The following is a 25,000-nucleotide window of genomic DNA, read 5'->3' as shown; positions in this document are numbered from 1 at the left end:
AAGGCACAAGACATATTTCCCTTCTTCTTCTTCTTCTTCTTCTTCTTCTTCTTCTTCTTCTTCTTCTTCTTCTATTATAATACAATAGCCAGTGACCAGAATGCTTTGGGACAGCTGATGAGGAGGATATTATTCATAATCAGGGGTTGTAAAAAATAACCCAGGGATGGAAACAAGCTCAGAAAACCTTGAACAACAGTTTAACACACACAGATATTTTCAACACACCGTGAATTCATGAATTATATCCTTATCTCTGAATCACGTTGAATTACAGGCGACTTTTAGAGAGTGAAAGTAATTCTGACAGCTGCCCCCAAAAAACAAAAAAACACACATTATTATAAACTTGTTTTTGTGGCTTCCCTTCGCAATGTTGACTACACTTCCCTTGTCTATGTTGACTACACTTCCCTTCTCAATGTTGACTACACTTCCCTTCTCTACGTTGACTACACTACCCTTCTCTACACTTCCCTTCTCTACGTTGACTACACTTCCCTTCTCTACGTTGACTACGCTTCCCTTCTCAATGTTGACTACACTTCCCTTCTCTACGCTTCCCTTCTCTATGTTGACTACACTTCCCTTCTCTACGTTGACTACACTTCCCTTCTCTATGTTGACTACACTTCCCTTCTCTACGTTGACTACACTTCCCTTCTCTATGTTGACTACACTTCCCTTCTCTACGTTGACTACACTTCCCTTCTCTATGTTGACTACACTTCCCTTCTCTATGTTGACTACACTTCCCTTCTCTATGTTGACTACACTTCCCTTCTCTACGTTGACTACACTTCCCTTCTCTATGTTGACTACACTTCCCTTCTCTATGTTGACTACACTTCCCTTCTCTATGTTGACTACACTTCCCTTCTCTACGCTTCCCTTCTCTACGTTGACTACACTTCCCTTCTCTACATTGACTACACTTCCCTTCTCTACGCTTCCCTTCTCTACGTTGACTACACTTCCCTTCTCTACGTTGACTACACTTCCCTTCTCTATGTTGACTACACTTCCCTTCTCTACATTGACTACACTTCCCTTCTCTATGTTGACTACACTTCCCTTCTCTATGTTGACTACACTTCCCTTCTCTATGTTGACTACACTTCCCTTCTCTACGTTGACTACACTTCCCTTCTCTACGTTGACTACACTTCCCTTCTCTACGTTGACTACACTTCCCTTCTCTACGTTGACTACACTTCCCTTCTCTACGTTGACTACACTTCCCTTCTCTATGTTGACTACACTTCCCTTCTCTATGTTGACTACACTTCCCTTCTCTATGTTGACTACACTTCCCTTCTCTATGTTGACTACACTTCCCTTCTCTACGTTGACTACACTTCCCTTCTCTATGTTGACTACACTTCCCTTCTCTACGTTGACTACACTTCCCTTCTCTACGTTGACTACACTTCCCTTCTCTATGTTGACTACACTTCCCTTCTCTACGTTGACTACACTTCCCTTCTCTATGTTGACTACACTTCCCTTCTCTACGTTGACTACACTTCCCTTCTCTATGTTGACTACACTTCCCTTCTCTATGTTGACTACACTTCCCTTCTCTATGTTGACTACACTTCCCTTCTCTATGTTGACTACACTTCCCTTCTCTACGTTGACTACACTTCCCTTCTCTACGTTGACTACACTTCCCTTCTCTATGTTGACTACACTTCCCTTCTCTATGTTGACTACACTTCCCTTCTCTATGTTGACTACACTTCCCTTCTCTATGTTGACTACACTTCCCTTCTCTACGTTGACTACACTTCCCTTCTCTATGTTGACTACACTTCCCTTCTCTACGTTGACTACGCTTCCCTTCTCTATGTTGACTACACTTCCCTTCTATACGTTGACTACACTTCCCTTCTCTACACTTCCCTTCTCTACGTTGACTACACTTCCCTTCTCTACGTTGACTACACTTCCCTTCTCTACGTTGACTACACTTCCCTTCTCTACGTTGACTACACTTCCCTTCTCTACGTTGACTACACTTCCCTTCTCTACGTTGACTACACTTCCCTTCTCTACGTTGACTACACTTCCCTTCTCTACGTTGACTACACTTCCCGTCTCTACGTTGACTACACTTCCCTTCTCTACGTTGACTACACTTCCCTTCTCTACGCTTCCCTTCTCTACGTTGACTACCCTTCCCTTCTCTACCCTTCCCTTCTCTACACTTCCCTTCTCTACGTTGACTACGCTTCCCTTCTCTATGTTGACTACGCTTCCCTTCTCTACGTTGACTACGCTTCCCTTCTCTATGTTGACTACGCTTCCCTTCTCTACGTTGACTACACTTCCCTTCTCTACGTTGACTACGCTTCTACGCTTCCCTTCTCTAAGTTGACTATGCTTCCCTTCTCTACGTTGACTACACTTCCCTTCTCTACGTTGACTACGCTTGTACGCTTCCCTTCTCTACGTTGACTACACTTCCCTTCTCTATGTTGACTACACTTCCCTTCTCTATGTTGACTACGCTTCCCTTCTCTACGTTGACTACACTTCCCTTCTCTACGTTGACTACGCTTCCCTTCTCTATGTTGACTACACTTCCCTTCTCTACGTTGACTACACTTCCCTTCTCTATGTTGACTACACTTCCCTTCTCTATGTTGACTACGCTTCCCTTCTCTATGTTGACTACGCTTCACTTCTCTATGTTGACTACACTTCCCTTCTCTACGTTGACTACACTTCCCTTCTCTACGTTGACTACACTTCCCTTCTCTACGTTGACTACGCTTCCCTTCTCTATGTTGACTACACTTCCCTTCTCTACGTTGACTACACTTCCCTTCTCTATGTTGACTACACTTCCCTTCTCTATGTTGACTACGCTTCCCTTCTCTATGTTGACTACGCTTCCCTTCTCTATGTTGACTACACTTCCCTTCTCTACGTTGACTACACTTCCCTTCTCTATGTTGACTACACTTCCCTTCTCTACGTTGACTACACTTCCCTTCTCTATGTTGACTACGCTTCCCTTCTCTACGCTTCCCTTCTCTACGTTGACTACACTTCCCTTCTCTATGCTTCCCTTCTCTAGGCTGACTACGCTTCCCTTCTCTACGTTGACTACACTTCCCTTCTCTATGCTTCCCTTCTCTATGTTGACTACGCTTCCCTTCTCTATGTTGACTACGCTTCCCTTCTCTATGTTGACTACACTTCCCTTCTCTACGTTGACTACACTTCCCTTCTCTACGTTGACTACACTTCCCTTCTCTACGTTGACTACACTTCCCTTCTCTATGTTGACTACGCTTCCCTTCTCTACGCTTCCCTTCTCTACGTTGACTACACTTCCCTTCTCTATGCTTCCCTTCTCTAGGCTGACTACACTTCCCTTCTCTACATTGACTACACTTCCCTTCTCTACGCTTCCCTTCTCTACGTTGACTACACTTCCCTTCTCTATGTTGACTACACTTCCCTTCTCTACGTTGACTACACTTCCCTTCTCTATGTTGACTACCCTTCCCTTCTCTATGTTGACTACACTTCCCTTCTCTACGTTGACTACACTTCCCTTCTCTATGTTGACTACACTTCCCTTCTCTATGTTGACTACACTTCCCTTCTCTACGTTGACTACACTTCCCTTCTCTATGTTGACTACACTTCCCTTCTCTATGTTGACTACACTTCCCTTCTCTATGTTGACTACGCTTCCCTTCTCTATGTTGACTACGCTTCCCTTCTCTATGTTGACTACACTTCCCTTCTCTACGTTGACTACACTTCCCTTCTCTACGTTGACTACACTTCCCTTCTCTACGTTGACTACGCTTCCCTTCTCTATGTTGCCTACACTTCCCTTCTCTACGTTGACTACACTTCCCTTCTCTATGTTGACTACACTTCCCTTCTCTATGTTGACTACGCTTCCCTTCTCTATGTTGACTACGCTTCCCTTCTCTATGTTGACTACACTTCCCTTCTCTACGTTGACTACACTTCCCTTCTCTACGTTGACTACACTTCCCTTCTCTACGTTGACTACACTTCCCTTCTCTATGTTGACTACGCTTCCCTTCTCTACGCTTCCCTTCTCTACGTTGACTACACTTCCCTTCTCTATGCTTCCCTTCTCTAGGCTGACTACGCTTCCCTTCTCTACGTTGACTACACTTCCCTTCTCTATGCATCCCTTCTCTATGTTGACTACGCTTCCCTTCTCTATGTTAACTACGCTTCCCTTCTCTATGTTGACTACACTTCCCTTCTCTACGTTGACTACACTTCCCTTCTCTACGTTGACTACACTTCCCTTCTCTACGTTGACTACACTTCCCTTCTCTATGTTGACTACGCTTCCCTTCTCTACGCTTCCCTTCTCTACGTTGACTACACTTCCCTTCTCTATGCTTCCCTTCTCTAGGCTGACTACACTTCCCTTCTCTACATTGACTACACTTCCCTTCTCTACGCTTCCCTTCTCTACGTTGACTACGCTTCCCTTCTCTACGCTTCCCTTCTCTACGTTGACTACACTTCCCTTCTCTATGCTTCCCTTCTCTAGGCTGACTACGCTTCCCTTCTCTACGTTGACTACACTTCCCTTCTCTACGTTGACTACCCTTCCCTTCTCTATGTTGACTACACTTCCCTTCTCTACGTTGACTACACTTCCATTCTCTATGTTGACTACACTTCCCTTCTCTATGTTGACTACACTTCCCTTCTCTACGTTGACTACACTTCCCTTCTCTATGCTTCCCTTCTCTAGGCTGACTACGCTTCCCTTCTCTACGTTGACTACACTTCCCTTCTCTATGTTGACTACACTTCCCTTCTCTACGTTGACTACACTTCCCTTCTCTACGTTGACTACACTTCCCTTCTCTATGTTGACTACACTTCCCTTCTCTATGTTGACTACGCTTCCCTTCTCTATGTTGACTACGCTTCCCTTCTCTATGTTGACTACACTTCCCTTCTCTACGTTGACTACACTTCCCTTCTCTACGTTGACTACACTTCCCTTCTCTACGTTGACTACACTTCCCTTCTCTATGTTGACTACGCTTCCCTTCTCTACGCTTCCCTTCTCTACGTTGACTACACTTCCCTTCTCTATGCTTCCCTTCTCTAGGCTGACTACGCTTCCCTTCTCTACGTTGACTACACTTCCCTTCTCTATGCATCCCTTCTCTATGTTGACTACGCTTCCCTTCTCTATGTTAACTACGCTTCCCTTCTCTATGTTGACTACACTTCCCTTCTCTACGTTGACTACACTTCCCTTCTCTACGTTGACTACACTTCCCTTCTCTACGTTGACTACACTTCCCTTCTCTATGTTGACTACGCTTCCCTTCTCTACGCTTCCCTTCTCTACGTTGACTACACTTCCCTTCTCTATGCTTCCCTTCTCTAGGCTGACTACACTTCCCTTCTCTACATTGACTACACTTCCCTTCTCTACGCTTCCCTTCTCTACGTTGACTACGCTTCCCTTCTCTACGCTTCCCTTCTCTACGTTGACTACACTTCCCTTCTCTATGCTTCCCTTCTCTAGGCTGACTACGCTTCCCTTCTCTACGTTGACTACACTTCCCTTCTCTACGTTGACTACCCTTCCCTTCTCTATGTTGACTACACTTCCCTTCTCTACGTTGACTACACTTCCATTCTCTATGTTGACTACACTTCCCTTCTCTATGTTGACTACACTTCCCTTCTCTACGTTGACTACACTTCCCTTCTCTATGCTTCCCTTCTCTAGGCTGACTACGCTTCCCTTCTCTACGTTGACTACACTTCCCTTCTCTATGTTGACTACACTTCCCTTCTCTACGTTGACTACACTTCCCTTCTCTACGTTGACTACACTTCCCTTCTCTATATTGACTACGCTTCCCTTCTCTATGTTGACTACGCTTCCCTTCTCTACGTTGACTACACTTCCCTTCTCTACGTTGACTACGCTTCCCTTCTCTATGTTGACTACACTTCCCTTCTCTACGTTGACTACACTTCCCTTCTCTATGTTGACTACACTTCCCTTCTCTATGTTGACTACGCTTCCCTTCTCTATGTTGACTACGCTTCCCTTCTCTATGTTGACTACACTTCCCTTCTCTACGTTGACTACACTTCCCTTCTCTACGTTGACTACACTTCCCTTCTCTACGTTGACTACGCTTCCCTTCTCTATGTTGACTACACTTCCCTTCTCTACGTTGACTACACATCCCTTCTCTATGTTGACTACGCTTCCCTTCTCTATGTTGACTACACTTCCCTTCTCTACGTTGACCCACACTTCCCTTCTCTACGTTGACTACACTTCCCTTCTCTACGTTGACTACACTTCCCTTCTCTATGTTGACTACGCTTCCCTTCTCTACGCTTCCCTTCTCTACGTTGACTACACTTCCCTTCTCTATGCTTCCCTTCTCTAGGCTGACTACGCTTCCCTTCTCTATGTTGACTACACTTCCCTTCTCTATGCTTCCCTTCTCTAGGCTGACTACGCTTCCCTTCTCTACGTTGACTACACTTCCCTTCTCTATGTTGACTACACTTCCCTTCTCTACGTTGACTACACTTCCCTTCTCTATGCTTCCCTTCTCTAGGCTGACTACGCTTCCCTTCTCTATGTTGACTACACTTCCCTTCTCTACGCTTCCCTTCTCTATGCTGACTACACTTCCCTTCTCTACGTTGACTACACTTCCCTTCTCTATGCTTCCCTTCTCTACGTTGACTACACTTCCCTTCTCTATGTTGACTACACTTCCCTTCTCTACGTTGACTACACTTCCCTTCTCTATGTTGACTACGCTTCCCTTCTCTATGCTTCCCTTCTCTATGTTGACTACGTTTCCCTTCTCTACGTTGACTACGCTTCCCTTCTCTACGTTGACTACACTTCCCTTCTCTACGTTGACTACACTTCCCTTCTCTACGTTGACTACACTTCCCTTCTCTACGTTGACTACACTTCCCTTCTCTATGTTGACTACACTTCCCTTCTCTACGTTGACTACACTTCCCTTCTCTATGTTGACTACGTTTCCCTTCTCTATGTTGACTACACTTCCCTTCTCTACGCTTCCCTTCTCTACGTTGACTACACTTCCCTTCTCTATGTTGACTACACTTCCCTTCTCTACGTTGACTACACTTCCCTTCTCTATGTTGACTACGCTTCCCTTCTCTATGCTTCCCTTCTCTATGTTGACTACGTTTCCCTTCTCTACGTTGACTACGCTTCCCTTCTCTACGTTGACTACACTTCCCTTCTCTACGTTGACTACACTTCCCTTCTCTACGTTGACTACACTTCCCTTCTCTACGTTGACTACACTTCCCTTCTCTATGTTGACTACACTTCCCTTCTCTACGTTGACTACACTTCCCTTCTCTATGTTGACTACGTTTCCCTTCTCTATGTTGACTACACTTCCCTTCTCTACGCTTCCCTTCTCTACGTTGACTACACTTCCCTTCTCTATGTTGACCAAGCTTCACTTCCCAATTGAAGCTGTCAAAGGTGGGCATTGCAGAGTAACACAGTGATCCAGACAGATCTTCATGAGTCTGAATGACTGATTAGAAACAAGGAAACACAGGAAGCTGACAGGAAACACAGGAACAACAGACAAGACTGAAACAACTCTGGTTGATTAGTAACATCTGGACCTGTTGTCTTGACAGTCATTCATTTCTCGACAGACATTTGCTGATCTAGTAGTATTTCTACGTAACAAATTAGCTCTCTACTAAAGTAGGCGTGGATACACACATACACACTCACACACACACTCACATGTACACACTCACACAAACACACACCCGCACGTACAATGAATGACCCAAACACAGAGTTGTAGTGTCTGTATAACTTGGTAGCCCACAGTAAGACTGCTCTAGGCACGTCAGCAGAATGCTATGCTAGGGAATGATAGATCCTCAGCAAACAGTAGACTTCAGATTCTAGTAGGGTGAGGCCGGGTGCTGCAGACTGTTCTAGTGCCCTCGCCAATTTGTTGAAATATATGTTGAAGAGGGTGAGGCTTAAGCTGCATCCCTGTCTGACCCCACGGCCCTCTGGGAAGAAATGTGTGTGTTTTTGCCTATTTTAATTTGACATTTGCTCAGTACATTGTTTTCACTGAGGACATGTACGAGTCTGCTGTTAATGATAATGCAGAGGATTTTCCCAAGGTTGCTGTTTACGCATATCCCACGGTAGTTATTGGGGTCAAATGTGTCTCCACTTTTGTGGATTGGGGTGATCAGTCCTTGGTTCCAAATATTGGGGAAGATGCCAGAGCTAAGGATGATGTTAAAGAGTTTTAGTATAGCCAATTGGAATTTGTTGTCTGTATATTTGATCATTTCATTGAGGATACCATCAACACCACATGCCTTTTTGGGTTGGAGGGTTTTTATTTTGTCCTGTAGTTCATTCAATGTAATTGGAGAATCCAGTGGGTTCTGGAATCCAGTGGGTTCTGTAATCCAGTGTGTTCTGGAATCCAGTGGGTTCTGGAATCCAGTGTGTTCTGGAATCCAGTGGGTTCTGGAATCCAGTGTGTTCTGTAATCCAGTGGGTTCTGGAATCCAGTGTGTTCTGTAATCCAGTGTGTTCTGTAATCCAGTGTGTTCTGTAATCCAGTGGGTTCTGGGAGTCTTTAATAGTTGATTCTAAGATCTGTATTTGATCATGTATATGTTTTTGCTCTTTATTCTTTGTTATAGAGACAAAAAGATTGGAGAAGGGGTTTACCCATACATCTCCATTTTGGATAGATAATTCTTCGTGTTGTTGTTTGTTTAGTGTTTTCCAATTTTCCCAGAAGTGGTTAGAGTCTATGGTTTCTTCAATTACATTGAGCTGATTTCTGACGTGCTGTTCCTTCTTTTTCCGTAGTGTATTTCTGTATTGTTTTAGTGATTCACCATAATGAAGGCGTAAACTCAGGTTTCCTCCTCTCCTCTCTCTCCCTCTCTTCTTCTCTCTCCCATCTCCTGTCTCTCTCTCTCCCTCTCTTCTTCTCTCTCCCATCTCCTGTCTCTCTCTCTCCCTCTCTTCTTCTCTCTCCCATCTCCTGTCTCTCTCTCTCCCTCTCTTCTTCTCTCTCCCATCTCCTGTCTCTCTCTCCTTCTCTCTCCTTCTCTCTCCTGTCTCTCTCTCTCTTCTTCTCTCTCCCATCTCCTGTCTCTCTCTCTCCCTCTCTTCTTCTCTCTCCCATCTCCTGTCTCTCTCTCCTTCTCTCTCCTTCTCTCTCCTGTCTCTCTCTCTCTTCTTCTCTCTCCCATCTCCTATCTCTCTCTCTCCCTCTCTTCTTCTCTCTCCCATCTCCTGTCTCTCTCTCTCTCATTCTCTCTCCCATCTCCTGTGTCTCTCTCTCCTGTCTCTCTCTATCTTTCTATACAATCTGTGCAGTAGCATGTGGCTGAGATGTTTCTGCTTTGAGTAAAGCACAGACAGGAAACCACATGTCTGAGATCTCCTGCAAGGCCCCACAGGTCCCACGCTACACCACACTACACTGTCTCCCTCGACCTCTACCTCTACCTCTCACAGGGCTGGAGGAGATAGGGCCCACACTATTCTACACTGTCTACCTCTACCTCTCACAGGGCTGGAGGAGATAGGGCCCACACTATTCTACACTGTCTCCCTCTACCTCTCACAGGGCTTGAGGAGATAGAGCCCACACTATTCTACATTTGTCTCTCTCTACCTTACTCCCACAGTAAGGGTATTAGATGAATTGACTGATACAGTAGGTACAGTATGTAAGGTACTCACTAACAGAATAAGGGTATTAGATGAATTGACTGATACAGTAGGTACAGTATGTAAGGTACTCACTAACAGAATAAGGGTATTAGATCAATTGACTGATACAGTAGGTACAGTATGTAAGGTACTCACTAACAGAATAAGGGTATTAGATCAATTGACTGATACAGTAGGTATGTAAGGTACTCACCGGGAGCGAAGGCCAGGTTATCGTTACACTCCTCCTCAGTACAGGAGCAAATGTACAACGGTCCTCCAGAGCTCTTCTTCTCTTTCATGGTACACATAGAGCTGTTGTAGTCATCCAGCTCGATGCCGTACAGAGGCTTGGAGGGGTCATGACACAGAGTCTCGATGCTGTAGTTACTGTCATTCTTCCTCCTGGAGATAACGGAGATAAATGGAGATAATGGAGAGAGAGAGAGAGACAGACACACAAACATGCACAGACACACACAGACAGAGAGATCGTAAGACACACAGACAGAGAGACAGAAACTGACACAGACAGAGAGACAGACACAGACAGAGAGACTGACACAGACAGAGAGACTGACAGAGACACCCCCTCTCCACTGTAATCCTACCAGATGGAGACTGACCCAGACCCCCCCCCCCCTCCACTGTAATCCTACCAGATGCAGACTGACCCAGCCCCCCCCTCTCCACTGTAATCCTACCAGATGCAGACTGACCCAGCCCCCCCCCCCCTCTCCACTGTAATCCTACCAGATGGAGACTGACACAGACCCCCCCCCCCTCCACTGTAATCCTACCAGATGCAGACTGACCCAGCCCCCCCCCCCCCTCTCCACTGTAATCCTACCAGATGCAGACTGACCCAGCCCCCCCCCCCCCTCTCCACTGTAATCCTACCAGATGCAGACTGACCCAGCCCCCCCCCCTCTCCACTGTAATCCTACCAGATGCAGACTGACCCAGACCCCCCCCCCCTCTCCACTGTAATCCTACCAGATGCAGACTGACCCCCCCCCCCCCACCATAATCCTACCAGATGGCGATGCAGACTTCATGCTCCAGACGACAGATGGAGGTGATGGAGCAGTTCGAGAGGCAGCTTCCTGTTCCGTTGCAGGATGAAGACTCCACGTCACAGAACTTACACAACTTGTTGAGACTGAAGGGCGGCTGGAACATCCCATCTGGAGAAACACAACCAATCAAATTCAATATGTTAGTCATTCAACCAATCAAATTCAATATGTTAGTCATTCAACCAATCAAATTCAATATGTTAGTCATTCAACCAATCAAATTCAATATGTTAGTCATTCAACCAATCAAATTCAATATGTTAGTCATTCAACCAATCAAATTCAATATGTTAGTCATTCAACCAATCAAATTCAATATGTTAGTCATTCAATCAATCAAATTCAATATGTTAGTCATTCAACCAATCAAATTCATTATGTTAGTCATTCAACCAATCAAATTCAATATGTTAGTCATTCAATCAATCGATTCATATTATGTAACTACAGTGGGGCAAAAAAGTATTTAGTCAGCCACCAATTGTGCAAGTTCTCCCACTTAAAAAGATGAGACAGGCCTGTAATTTTCATCATAGGTACACTTCAACTATGACAGACAAAATCACACTCCAAACTCCACTATGGCCAAGACCAAAGAGCTGCCAAAGGACACCAGAAACAAAATTGTAGACCTGCACCAGGCTGGGAAGACTGAATCTGCAATAGGTAAGTAGCTTTGTTTGAAGAAATCAACTGTGGGAGCAATTATTAGGAAATGGAAGACATACAAGACCACTGATAATCTCCCTCGATCTGGGGCTCCACACTCCCCTGGAGTGGCCTAGCCAGTCTCCAGATCTCAACCACATAGAAAATCTTTGGAGGGAGTTGAAAGTCCGTGTTGCCCAGCAACAGCCCCAAAACATCACTGCTCTAGAGGAGCTCTGCGTGGAGGAATGGGCCAAAATACCAGCAACAGTGTGTGAAAACCTTGTGAAGATTTACAGAAAACGTTTGACCTCTGTCATTGCCAACAGAGGGTATATAACAAAGTATTGAGATAAACTTTTGTTATTGACCAAATACTTATTTTCCACCATAATTTGCAAATAAATTCATAAAAAATCCTACAACGTGATTTTCTGGATTTTTTTTCTCATTATGTCTTTCATAGTTGATGTGTACCTATGATGAAAATTACAGGCCTCTCTCATCTTTTGCACAATTGGTGGCTGACTAAATACTTTTTTGCCCCACTGTATATTGCTTTTTAAACACAAAAACACACATCACTAAGTGGTGAACAGTAACCCCCCCTCCTCAATCACAGGGGTGAACTGCATGCCAGTAATCATTTTTACATTTTGAGTCATTTAGCAGACGTTCCAGCGCAATTTACAGGAAGTGAGTGTTTCCATGTCCCTATGTGTTCATGCCAGTCCTCCCGTGGGAATTGAACTCACAACCCGGGTGTCATCGCTCTACCAACTGAGCCACGCGGGATCGGTCTGCTCCAGCATGTCTTTCTCTGAAGCTGATCTCTATCTGCTCTCCGCTCCCTGACCTGTTGAGGCCTGCCTTGTCCTGACAAACCTCTGGTCTATCTGACTGTGTGGTCCTGACTGACTGACTGACTGTGAGTTCCTGACTGACTGACTGTGAGTACCTGACTGACTGACTGTGAGTTCCTGACTGACTGACTGTGAGTTCCTGACTGACTGACTGACTGTGAGTTCCTGACTGACTGACTGAGTTCCTGGCAGACTGACTGTGAGTTCCTGACTGACTGACTGAGTTCCTGACTGACTGACTGTGAGTTCCTGACTGACTGACTGTGAGTTCCTGGCTGACTGACTGTGAGTTCCTGACTGACTAAGTTCCTGACTGACTGACTGTGAGTTCCTGACTGACTGACTGTGAGTTCCTGGCTGACTGACTGTGAGTTCCTGACTGACTGACTGTGAGTTCCTGACAGACTGACTGTGAGTTCCTGACTGACTGACTGACTGTGAGTTCCTGACTGACTGACTGACTGACTGTGAGTTCCTGACTGACTGTGAGTTCCTGACTGCACGCTAACTGAAGCCACAGAACCACTGAGCCTTGTTTTGTGGTAAAGGAGCCCTTCACTCAGCACCAGTAAAGACATATAAAAGTCACTAACACAGACACAGAGAACAGTCAGTCTGTATCGTATCTGTATATCGATAGACACAGAGAACAGTCAGTCAGTCTGTATCGTATCTGTATACCGATAGACACAGAGAACAGTCTGTATCATATCTGTATATTGATAGACACAGAAAACAGTCAGTCAGTCTGTATCATATCTATACATCGACAGACACAGGAATCTCTACAGAGCATTTAGTATTGAGGGCAGCAGACCACAGAGTCTATCCAGTCTGAGTTCTGACATCAAATGACTGGTGTGTGTGTGTGTGTGTGTGTGTGTGTGTGTGTGTGTGTGTGTGTGTGTGTGTTATCTGATCCCCGCTCCATCCAGGTTATCCACTTCACAGGAGGCAGGCCTCATGTACCTCTCAGACACATAGTGTCCAGTCTAACTGAGAGTCATCAACCCAACCAGAGGCCTGTCCAGTCTAACTGAGAGTCATCAACCCAACCAGAGACCTGTCCAGTCTAACTGAGAGTCATCAACCCAACCAGAGACCTGTCCAGTCTAACTGAGAGTCATCAACCCAACCAGAGGCCTGTCCAGTCTAACTGAGAGTCATCCACCCAACCAGAGACCTGTCCAGTCTAACTGAGAGTCATCAACCCAGCCAGAGACCTGTCCAGTCTAACTGAGAGTCATCCAGCCACCCAGCCAGAGGCCTGTCCAGTCTAACTGAGAGTCGTCCAGCCAGCCAGAGGCATGTCCAGTCTAACTGAGAGTCATCCACCCAACCAGAGACCTGTCCAGTCTAACTGAGAGTCATCAACCCAGCCAGAGGCCTGTCCAGTCTAACTGAGAGTCATCAACCCAACCAGAGACCTGTCCAGTCTAACTGAGAGTCGTCCAACAAGCCAGCCAGAGGCCTGTCCAGTCTAACTGAGTCGTCCACCCAGCCAGAGACCTGTCCAGTCTAACTGAGAGTCATCCAGCCACCCAGCCAGAGACCTGTCCAGTCTAACTGAGAGTCGTCCACCCAGCCAGAGGCCTGTCCAGTCTAGCTGAGAGTCATCCACCCAGCCAGAGGCCTGTCCAGTCTAACTGAGAGTCATCCACCCACCCAGTCAGAGACGTGTCCAGTCTAACTGAGAGTCGTCCAGCCAGCGAGAGACCTGTCCAGTCTAACTGAGAGTCGTCCACCCACCCAGCCAGAGGCCTGTCCAGTCTAACTGAGAGTCGTCCACCCAGCCAGAGGCCTGTCCAGTCTAGCTGAGAGTCATCCACCCAGCCAGAGGCCTGTGCAGTCTAACTGAGAGTCGTCTACCCACCCAGCCAGAGACCTGTCCAGTCTAACTGAGAGTCGTCCACCCAGCCAGAGGCCTGTCCAGTCTAGCTGAGAGTCATCCACCCAGCCAGAGGCCTGTCCAGTCTAACTGAGAGTCGTCTACCCACCCAGCCAGAGACCTGTCCAGTCTAACTGAGAGTCGTCCACCCAGCCAGAGACCTGTCCAGTCTAACTGAGAGTTGTCCACCCACCCAGCCAGAGGCCTGTCCAGTCTAACTGAGAGTCGTCCACCCAGCCAGAGGCCTGTCCAGTCTAGCTGAGATTCATCCACCCAGCCAGAGGCCTGTCCAGTCTAACTGAGAGTCGTCTACCCACCCAGCCAGAGACCTGTCCAGTCTAACTGAGAGTCGTCCACCCAGCTAGAGACCTGTCCAGTCTAACTGAGAGTTGTCCACCCACCCAGCCAGAGGCCTGTCCAGTCTAACTGAGAGTCGTCCACCCAGCCAGAGGCCTGTCCAGTCTAACTGAGAGTCGTCTACCCACCCAGCCAGAGACCTGTCCAGTCTAACTGAGAGTCGTCGACCCACCCAGCCAGAGGCCTGTCCAGTCTAACTGAGAGTCGTCAACCCAGCCAGAGTCCTGTCCAGTCTAACTGAGAGTCGTCCACCCAGCCAGAGACCTGTCCAGTGTAACTGAGAGTCGTCCACCCAGCCAGAGGCCTGTCCAGTCTAACTGAGAGTCGTCTACCCACCCAGCCAGAGACCTGTCCAGTCTAACTGAGAGTCGTCCACCCAGCCAGAGGCCTGTCCAGTCTAACTGAGAGTCGTCTACCCACCCAGCCAGAGACCTGTCCAGTCTAACTGAGAGTCGTCTACCCACCCAGCCAGAGGCCTGTCCAGTCTAACTGAGAGTCGTCAACCCAGCCAGAGTCCTGTCCAGTCTAACTGAGAGTCGTCCACCCAGCCAGAGATCTGTCCAGTCTAACTGAGAGTCGTCCACCCAGCCAGAGGCCTGTCCAGTCTAACTGAGAGTCGTCCACCCATCCAGAGACCTGTCCAGTCTAACTGAGAGTCGTCCACCCAGCCAGAGACCTGTCCAGTCTAACTGAGAGTCGTCAACCCAGCCAGAGTCCTGTCCAGTCTTACTGAGAGTCGTCCACCCAGCCAGAGACCTGTCCAGTCTAACTGAGAGTCGTCCACCCAGCCAGAGGCCTGTCCAGTCTAACTGAGAGTCGTCCACCCATCCAGAGACCTGTCCAGTCTAACTGAGAGTCGTCCACCCAGCCAGAGACCTGTCCAGTGTAACTGAGAGTCGGCCACCCAGCCAGAGGCCTGTCCAGTCCAACTGAGAGTCGTCCACCCAGCCAGAGTCCTGTCCAGTCTAACTGAGAGTCGTCCACCCAGCCAGAGGCCTGTCCAGTCTAACTGAGAGTCGTCCACACAGCCAGAGACCTGTCCAGTCTAACTGAGAGTCGTCCACCCAGCCAGAGGCCTGTCCAGTCTAACTGAGAGTCGTCTACCCACCCAGCCAGAGGCCTGTCCAGTCTAACTGAGAGTTGTCTATCCAGCCAGAGCCCTGTCCAGTCTAACTGAGAGTCATCCACCCAGCCAGAGGCCTGTCCAGTCTAACTGAGAGTCGTCCACCCAGCCAGAGACCTGTCCAGTCTAACTGAGAGTTGTCCACCCAGCCAGAGGCCTGTCCAGTCTAACTGAGAGTCATCCACCCACCCAGCCAGAGGCCTGTCCAGTCCAACTGAGAGTCTTCCACCCAGCCAGAGGCCTGTCCAGTCTAACTGAGAGTCGTCCACCCAGCCAGAGGCCTGTCCAGTCTAACTGAGAGTCGTCCACACAGCCAGAGACCTGTCCAGTCTAACTGAGAGTCGTCCACCCAGCCAGAGACCTGTCCAGTCTAACTGAGAGTCGTCAACCCAGCCAGAGTCCTGTCCAGTCTAACTGAGAGTCGTCCACCCAGCCAGAGACCTGTCCAGTCTAACTGAGAGTCGTCCACCCAGCCAGAGGCCTGTCCAGTCTAACTGAGAGTCGTCCACCCATCCAGAGACCTGTCCAGTCTAACTGAGAGTCGTCCACCCAGCCAGAAACCTGTCCAGTGTAACTGAGAGTCGGCCACCCAGCCAGAGGCCTGTCCAGTCCAACTGAGAGTCGTCCACCCAGCCAGAGTCCTGTCCAGTCTAACTGAGAGTCGTCCACCCAGCCAGAGGCCTGTCCAGTCTAACTGAGAGTCGTCCACACAGCCAGAGACCTGTCCAGTCTAACTGAGAGTCGTCCACCCAGCCAGAGGTCTGTCCAGTCTAACTGAGAGTCGTCTACCCACCCAGCCAGAGGCCTGGCCAGTCTAACTGAGAGTCGTCTATCCAGCCAGAGCCCTGTCCAGTCTAACTGAGAGTCATCCACCCAGCCAGAGGCCTGTCCAGTCTAACTGAGAGTCGTCCACCCAGCCAGAGACCTGTCCAGTCTAACTGAGAGTTGTCCACCCAGCCAGAGGCCTGTCCAGTCTAACTGAGAGTCATCCACCCACCCAGCCAGAGGCCTGTCCAGTCCAACTGAGAGTCGTCCACCCAGCCAGAGGCCTGTCCAGTCTAACTGAGAGTCGTCCACCCAGCCAGAGGCCTGTCCAGTCTAACTGAGAGTTGTCCACCCTGCCAGAGGCCTGTCCAGTCTAACTGAGAGTCGTCCACCCAGCCAGAGGCCTGTCCAGTCTAACTGAGAGTCATCCACCCACCAAGCCAGAGGCCTGTCCAGTCTAACTGAGAGTCGTCCACCCAGCCAGAGGCCTGTCCAGTCTAACTGAGAGTTGTCCACCCACCCTGCCAGAGGCCTGTCCAGTCTAACTGAGAGTCGTCCACCCAGCCAGAGGCCTGTCCAGTCTAACTGAGAGTCGTCCACCCACCCAGCCAGAGGCCTGTCCAGTCTAAGTGAGAGTCGTCCACCCACCCAGCCAGAGACCTGTCCAGTCTAACTGAGAGTTGTCAACCCAGCCAGCCAGAGGCCTGTCCAGTCTAACTGAGAGTCGTCTATCCAGCCAGAGGCCTGTCCAGTCTAACTGAGAGTCATCCACCCAGCCAGAGGCCTGTCCAGTCTAACTGAGAGTCGTCCACCCAGCCAGAGACCTGTCCAGTCTAACTGAGAGTTGTCCACCCAGCCAGAGGCCTGTCCAGTCTAACTGAGAGTCATCCACCCACCAAGCCAGAGGCCTGTCCAGTCTAACTGAGAGTCGTCCACCCAGCCAGAGGCCTGTCCAGTCTAACTGAGAGTTGTCCACCCACCCTGCCAGAGGCCTGTCCAGTCTAACTGAGAGTCGTCCACCCAGCCAGAGGCCTGTCCAGTCTAACTGAGAGTCGTCCACCCACCCAGCCAGAGGCCTGTCCTGTCTAACTGAGAGTCGTCCACCCACCCAGCCAGAGACCTGTCCAGTCTAACTGAGAGTTGTCAACCCAGCCAGCCAGAGACCTGTCCAGTCTAACTGAGAGTTGTCCACCCAGCCAGAGACCTGTCCAGTCTAACTGAGAGTCGTCCACCCAGCCAGAGGCCTGTCCAGTCTAACTGAGAGTTGTCCACCCAGCCAGAGGCCTGTCCAGTCTAACTGAGAGTCATCCACCCAGCCAGAGGCCTGTCCAGTCTAACTGAGAGTTGTCCACCCAGCCAGAGGCCTGTCCAGTCTAACTGAGAGTCATCCACCCAGCCAGAGGCCTGAACCGGCTAAATACCATCACGTAGATACTAAAGGGTCGGCTGAAAGTGAGTGACTGAGGCTCAGCGCTGAGGGACTGAACTGTTGTATATTTTGTGGGATTCTGTTGGTAAACGGTAAGTGTGCACGTTTCCGTTAGTAAGCCACACAGCTATCCTGTCTAGACGGTACACAGCACAGGTTCACGTGGTACGTGGGTCATGACCACAGCTGCTCAAACACTTTCTCAGGACCGCCCTCTGTTCTGATTGGGCCGTTCTGAACTGGTTCCTTGTGCAGTATGTGTGTGTTCTTAGGACCGCCCTCTGTTCTGATTGGGCCGTTCTGAACTGGCTGCAGTATGTGTGTGTTCTTAGGACCGCCCTCTGTTCTGATTGGGCCGTTCCGAACTGGCTGCAGTATGTGTGTGTTCTTAGGACCGCCCTCTGTTCTGATTGGGCCGTTCTGAACTGGCTCCTTGGGCAGTATGTGTGTGTTCTTAGGACCGCCCTCTGTTCTGATTGGGCTGTTCTGAACCGGTTCCTTGGGCAGTATGTGTGTGTTCTTAGGACCGCCCTCTGTTCTGATTGGGCCATTCTGAACTGGCTCCTTGGGCAGCATGTGTGTGAGAGAAAGAGCTTGTGGTTTTGTGCAAGAGTGAAAGATGGAGAAAGATTCAGTATCTACGTGGGTGCTTGCACGCATTAGTGTGTTTCAGTGTGTGTTGACGCTCGTGCATGGTCTGGTGGCAGCCTGTCCTCCCTCCCTGCTCCTGTGTCTCTCCTGATAAGCACCCTCGCCAGCCTGCCTCTGTCTGGCACAGCCTGCACCTGGCCCACTGAAACACCTTGGAAAGAGAAAGGAGAGAGAGCGTGTGTGTGTGTGTGTGTGTGTGTGTGTGTGTGTGTGTGTGTGTGTGTGTGTGTGTGTGCCACTGTGTAATTATTTGTCATTGGCACTGTGAGTGGTGTATCCACAGCCAAGGCTGCCAAGTAATAATGAATACTGAATTAATAAATACTGAACTAATGAATACTGAATTAATGAATACTGAACTAATGAATACTGAATTAATGAATACTGAACTAATGAATACTGAATTAATGAATACTGAACTAATGAATACTGAACTAATGAATACTGAATTAATGAATACTGAACTAATGAATACTGAATTAATAAATACTGAACTATTTAACTAATGAATTACTCCTTCTCCTAATCCGCTATAATATCCGTATTTCCTCTCCACTTATTGGCTCTCTCCCCTTTCCTCTCCTCTTATTGGCTCTCTCCCCTTTCCTCTCCTCTTATTGTCTCTCTTGCCCTTTCCTCTCCTCTTATTGGCTCTCTTGCCCTTTCCTCTCCTCTTATTGGCTCTTTCCACCTTTCCTCTCCTCTTATTGGCTCTCTCCCTCTTTCTTCTCCTCTTATTGGCTCTTTCCACCTTTCCTCTCCTCTTATTGGCTCTCTCCCTCTTTCCTCTCCTCTTATTGGCTCGCTCCCCTTTCCTCTCCTCTTATTGGCTCTCTCCCTAATCCTCTCCTCTTATTGGCTCTCTCCCCTTTCCTCTCCTCTTATTGGCTCTCTCCCCCTTTCCTCTCCTCTTACTGGCTCTCTCCCTCTTTCTTCTCCTCTTATTGGCTCTCTCCCTCTTTCCACTCCTCTTATTGGCTCTCTTGCCCTTTCCTCTCCTCTTATTGGCTCTCTCCCCTTTCCTCTCCTCTTATTGGCTCTCTCCCCCTTTCATCTCCTCTTATTGGCTCTCTCCCCTTTCCTCTCCTCTTATTGGCTCTCTCCCTCTTTCTTCTCCTCTTATTGGCTCTCTCCCTCTTTCTTCTCCTCTTATTGGATCTCTCCCCCTTTCCTCTCCTCTTATTGGCTCTCTCCCTCTTTCTTCTCCTCTTATTGGCTCTCTCCCCCTTTCCTCTCCTCTTATTGGCTCTCTCCCTCTTTCTTCTCATCTTATTGGCTCTCTCCCCCTTTCCTCTCCTCTTATTGGCTCTCTCCCTCTTTCTTCTCCTCTTATTGGCTCTCTCCCCTTTCCTCTCCTCTTATTGGCTCTCTCCCCTTTCCTCTCCTCTTATTGGCTCTCTCCCTAATCCTCTCCACTTATTGGCTCTCTCCCTCTTTCCTCTCCTCTTATTGGCTCTCTCCCCTTTCCTCTCCTCTTATTGGCTCTCTCCCTAATCCTCTCCTCTTATTGGCTCTCTCCCTCTTTCCTCTCCCCTTATTGGCTCTCTCCCCCTTTCCTCTCCTCTTACGGGCTCTCTCCACATTTCCTCTCCTCTTATTGGCTCTCTCCCTCTTTCCTCTCCTCTTATTGGCTCTCTCCCCTTTCCTCTCCTCTTATTGGCTCTCTCCCTCTTTCTTCTCCTCTTATTGGCTCTCTCCCTCTTTCTTCTCCTCTTATTGGATCTCTCCCCCTTTCCTCTCCTCTTATTGGCTCTCTCCCTCTTTCTTCTACTCTTATTGGCTCTCTCCCTCTTTCTTCTCCTCTTATTGGCTCTCTCCCCCTTTCCTCTCCTCTTATTGGCTCTCTCCCCCTTTCCTCTCCTCTTATTGGCTCTCTCCCTCTTTCTTCTCCTCTTATTGGCTCTCTCCCCCTTTCCTCTCCTCTTATTGGCTCTCTCCCTCTTTCTTCTCCTCTTATTAGCTCTCTCCCTCTCCTCTCCTCTTATTGGCTCTCTCCCCCTTTCATCTCCTCTTATTGGCTCTCTCCCTCTTTCTTCTCCTCCTATTGGCTCTCTCCCTCTTTCTTCTCCTCTTATTGGCTCTCTCTTTCTTCTCCTCTTATTGGCTCTCTCCCCCTTTCCTCTCCTCTTATTGGCTGTCTCCCCTTTCCTCTCCTCTTACTGGCTCTCTCCCCATTTCCTCTTATTAGCTCTCTCCCTCTCCTCTCCTCTTATTGGATCTCTCCCTCTTTCCTCTCCTCTTATTGGCTCTCTCCCCTTTTCTCTCCTGTTATTAGCTCTATCCCCTTTCCTCTACTCTTATTGGCTCTCTCCCCCTTTCCTTTCCCATAAATCTTTATTTCCTCTCCTTTTCTGTCTCTCTCCCTCTTTCTCCCAAACGAGGAAGGAATACAACAGGGCAGGATGCATGTCATCATCCCTCCACATTCCCTCATAGAGAGAGTACAGCCCAGGACGGAGGCCTGATCCCTGGGAGGCCAGGCCACTGAGGGGGCCTCTAGTCCGGGTTCATTCATAATGACTCCAACAGGGGAAGGGAGTGGGCTGAAGGAGACATGACACAGAGCCTGTTAACTAATCACATATGGGCCAGGCTGAGAGGAGGCTGGTGGTGGGGTCTGGGATTGGGACTGGTAACTTAAGGAATGAGTTTGTCAGCTTGACAGCTGGATGTGGCAGTCAGGTAGAGGGGAAGCTAGAACTGTCTGTCTGTCAGAGACAGTCAGGTAGAGGGGAAGTTAGTACTGTCTGTCTGCCAGAGACAGTCAGGTAGAGAGGAAGCTAGTACTGTCTGTCTGTCAGAGACAGTCTGGTAGAGGGGAAGTTAGTACTGTCTGTCAGAGACAGCCAGGTAGAGAGGAAGCTAGTACTGTATGTCAGAGACAGTCAGGTAGAGAGGATGTTAGTACTGTCTGTCAGAGACAGTCAAGTAGAGGGGTCTGTCAGAGACAGCCAGGTAGAGAGGAAGCTAGTACTATCTGTCAGAGACAGTCAGGTAGAGGGGAAGTTAGTACTGTCTGTCTGTCAGAGACAGTCTGGTAGAGGGGAAGTTAGTACTGTCTGTCAGAGACAGTCAGGTAGAGGGGTCTGTCAGAGACAGTCAGGTAGAGGGGAAGCTAGTACTGTCTGTCTATCAGAGACAGTCTGGTAGAGAGGAAGCTAGAACTGTCTGTCTGTCAGAGACAGTCTGGTAGAGGGGATGTTAGTACTGTCTGACTGTCAGAGACAGTCTGGTAGAGGGGAAGTTGGTACTGTCTGTCAGAGACAGCCAGGTAGAGAGGAAGCTAATACTGTCTGTCTGTCAGAGACAGTCTGGTAGAGGGGAAGTTGGTACTGTCTGTCAGAGACAGTCAGGTAGAGGGTATTTTAGTACTGTCTGTCAGAGACAGTCAGGTCATCCTGTCTGGGTTGGCGCCCCCCCCCCCCCCTTGGGTTGTGCCGCCGTGGCGGAGGTCTTTGTGGGCTATACTCAGCCTTGTCTCAGGATGGTAAGTTGGTGGTTGAAGATATCCCTCTAGTGGTGTGGGGGCTGTGCTTTGGCAAAGTGGGTGGGGTTATATCCTTCCTGTTTGGCCCTGTCCGGGGGTGTCCTCGGAGTGGGCCACAGTGTCTCCTGACCCCTCCTGTCTCAGCCTCCAGTATTTATGCTGCAGTAGTTTATGTGTCGGGTGGCTAGGGTCAGTTTGTTATATCTGGAGTACTTCTCCTGTCCTATTCGGTGTCCTGTGTGAATCTAAGTGTGCGTTCTCTAATTCTCTCCTTCTCTCTTTCTCTCTCTCGGAGGACCTGAGCCCTAGGACCATGGCCCAGGACTACCTGACATGATGACTCCTTGCTGTCCCCAGTCCACCTGGCTGTGCTGCTGCTCCAGTTTCAACTGACCTGAGCCCTAGGACCATGCCCCAGGAATACCTGACATGATGACTCCTTGCTGTCCCCAGTCCACCTGACTGTGCTGCTGCTCCAGTTTCAACTATTCTGCCTTATTATTATTCGACCATGCTGGTCATTTATGAACATTTGAACATCTTGACCATGTTTTGTTATAATCTCCACCCGGCACAGCCAGAAGAGGACTGGCCACCCCACATAGCCTGGTTCCTCTCTAGGTTTCTTCCTAGGTTTTGGCCTTTCTAGGGAGTTTTTCCTAGCCACCGTGCTTCTACACCTGCATTGCTTGCTGTTTGGGGTTTTAGGCTGGGTTTCTGTACAGCACTTTGAGATATCAGCTGATGTACGAAGGGCTATATAAATAAATTTGATTTGATTTGATTTGATTTGAGGTAGAGGGGAAGCTAGCAATGTCTGTCAGAGACAGTCAGGTAGAGGGGATGTTAGTACTGTCTGTCAGAGACAGTCAGGTAGAGGGGAAGCTAGCAATGTCTGTCAGAGACAGTCTAGTAGAGGGGATGTTAGTACTGTCTGTCAGGCAGTCAGTTAGAGGGGAAGTTAGTACTGTCTGGTCTTTCCTTTCCAAAGCCACTCCTCACAGAGACATGGAGGTAAATGGAGATAAATTAAACACTCCTCACAGAGACATGGACAGATGTGGAAGTGAATAAAACACTCCTCACAGAGACATGGATATAAATGGAGGTAAATTAAACACTCCTCACAGAGACATGGATATAAATGGAGGTAAATTAAACACTCCTCACAGAGACATGGATATAAATGGAGGTAAATTAAACACTCCTCACAGAGACATGGATATAAATGGAGGTAAATTAAACACTCCTCACAGAGACATGGAGGTAAATGGAGGTAAATTAAACACTCCTCACAGAGACATGGAGGTAAATGGAGGTAAATTAAACACTCCTCACAGAGACATGGATATAAATGGAGGTAAATTAAACACTCCTCACAGAGACATGGAGGTAAATGGAGGTAAATTAAACACTCCTCACAGAGACATGGAGGTAAATGGAGGTAAATTAAACACTCCTCACAGAGACATGGAGGTAAATTAAACACTCCTCACAGAGACATGGACAGATGTGGAAGTGAATAAAACACTCCTCACAGAGACATGGATATAAATGGAGGTAAATTAAACACTCCTCACAGAGACATGGATATAAATGGAGGTAAATTAAACACTCCTCACAGAGACATGGATATAAATGGAGGTAAATTAAACACTCCTCACAGAGACATGGATATAAATGGAGGTAAATTAAACACTCCTCACAGAGACATGGAGGTAAATGGAGGTAAATTAAACACTCCTCACAGAGACATGGAGGTAAATTAAACACTCCTCACAGAGACATGGAGGTAAATGGAGGTAAATTAAACACTCCTCACAGAGACATGGAGGTAAATTAAACACTCCTCACAGAGACATGGACAGATGTGGAAGTGAATAAAACAATGGAGGTGAAGAATGTCCTTCCCTGTCATGTTTCCTCCCAGAAACCAAAACATCCTGTTTGAGCCTCAAAATATACAACATCAACCAACTGCATCAGGAGGCATGTTTTTATTTAACCAGGCAAGTCAGTTAAGAACAAATTCTTATTTTCAATGACGGCCTAGGAACAGTGGGTTAACTGCCTTGTTCAGGGGAACAGTGGGTTAACTGCCTTGTTCGGGGGAACAGTGGGTTAACTGCCTTGTTCAGGGGAACAATGGGTTAACTGCCTTGTTCAGGGGAACAGTGGGTTAACTGCCTTGTTCAGGGGAACAGTGGGTTAACTGCCTTGTTCGGGGGAACAGTGGGTTAACTGCCTTGTTCAGGGGAACAGTGGGTTAACTGCCTTGTTCAGGGGAACAGTGGGTTAACTGCCTTGTTCAGGGGAACAGTGGGTTAACTGCCTTGTTCAGGGGAACAGTGGGTTAACTGCCTTGTTCAGGGGAACAGTGGGTTAACTGCCTTGTTCAGGGGAACAGTGGGTTAACTGCCTTGTTCAGGGGAACAGTGGGTTAACTGCCTTGTTCAGGGGAAACAGTGGGTTAACTGCCTTGTTCAGGGGAAACAGTGGGTTAACTGCCTTGTTCAGGGGAACAGTGGGTTAACTGCATTGTTCAGGGGAACAGTGGGTTAACTGCCTTGTTCAGCAGAACAGTGGGTTAACTACCAGGCAGATAGTGAATATACCACATCACAGAGACTCACAGCAGGGGTTAGGGGAATAGTCACATTCCCCCTGACTGTCACCTATAAACTGACAGGGACACCAGGCTGGAGAGGAGAGGACTCACATTCCCCCTGACTGTCACCTACACTGACAGGGACACCAGGCTGGGGAGGAGTCACATTCTCCCTGACTGTCACCTACACTGACAGCGACACCAGGCTGGAGAGGAGTCACATTCCCCCTGACTGTCACCTACACTGACAGGGACACCAGGCTGGAGAGGAGTCACATTCCCCCTGACTGTCACCTACACTGACAGGGACACCAGGCTGGAGAG

At 48.3% G+C, this 25,000-nt stretch overlaps 1 protein-coding gene across 1 annotated transcript in view; it reads right to left on the bottom strand.

Annotated features, from left to right (window-relative positions):
• Positions 1 to 25,000, bottom strand: part of LOC149984753 (TGF-beta receptor type-2-like) — a 100,480-nt gene that overhangs the window by 70,768 nt on the left and 4,712 nt on the right. Inside the window, exons 2-3 of the mRNA XM_090216059.1 lie at positions 10,815 to 10,965; positions 9,993 to 10,183 (exon numbers count right to left, since the gene is read on the bottom strand). Of these exons, the coding sequence (XP_090072185.1) occupies positions 9,993 to 10,183; positions 10,815 to 10,965 (342 nt within the window). The remainder of the gene's footprint in view (positions 1 to 9,992; positions 10,184 to 10,814; positions 10,966 to 25,000) is intronic.

This window comes from Oncorhynchus mykiss, chromosome 2 (genome assembly GCF_057628025.1).
Source record: "Oncorhynchus mykiss isolate SJ-2025 chromosome 2, ASM5762802v1, whole genome shotgun sequence".
NCBI lineage: Eukaryota > Metazoa > Chordata > Actinopteri > Salmoniformes > Salmonidae > Oncorhynchus > Oncorhynchus mykiss.
This window is presented reverse-complemented; position numbering and strand designations above follow the sequence as displayed.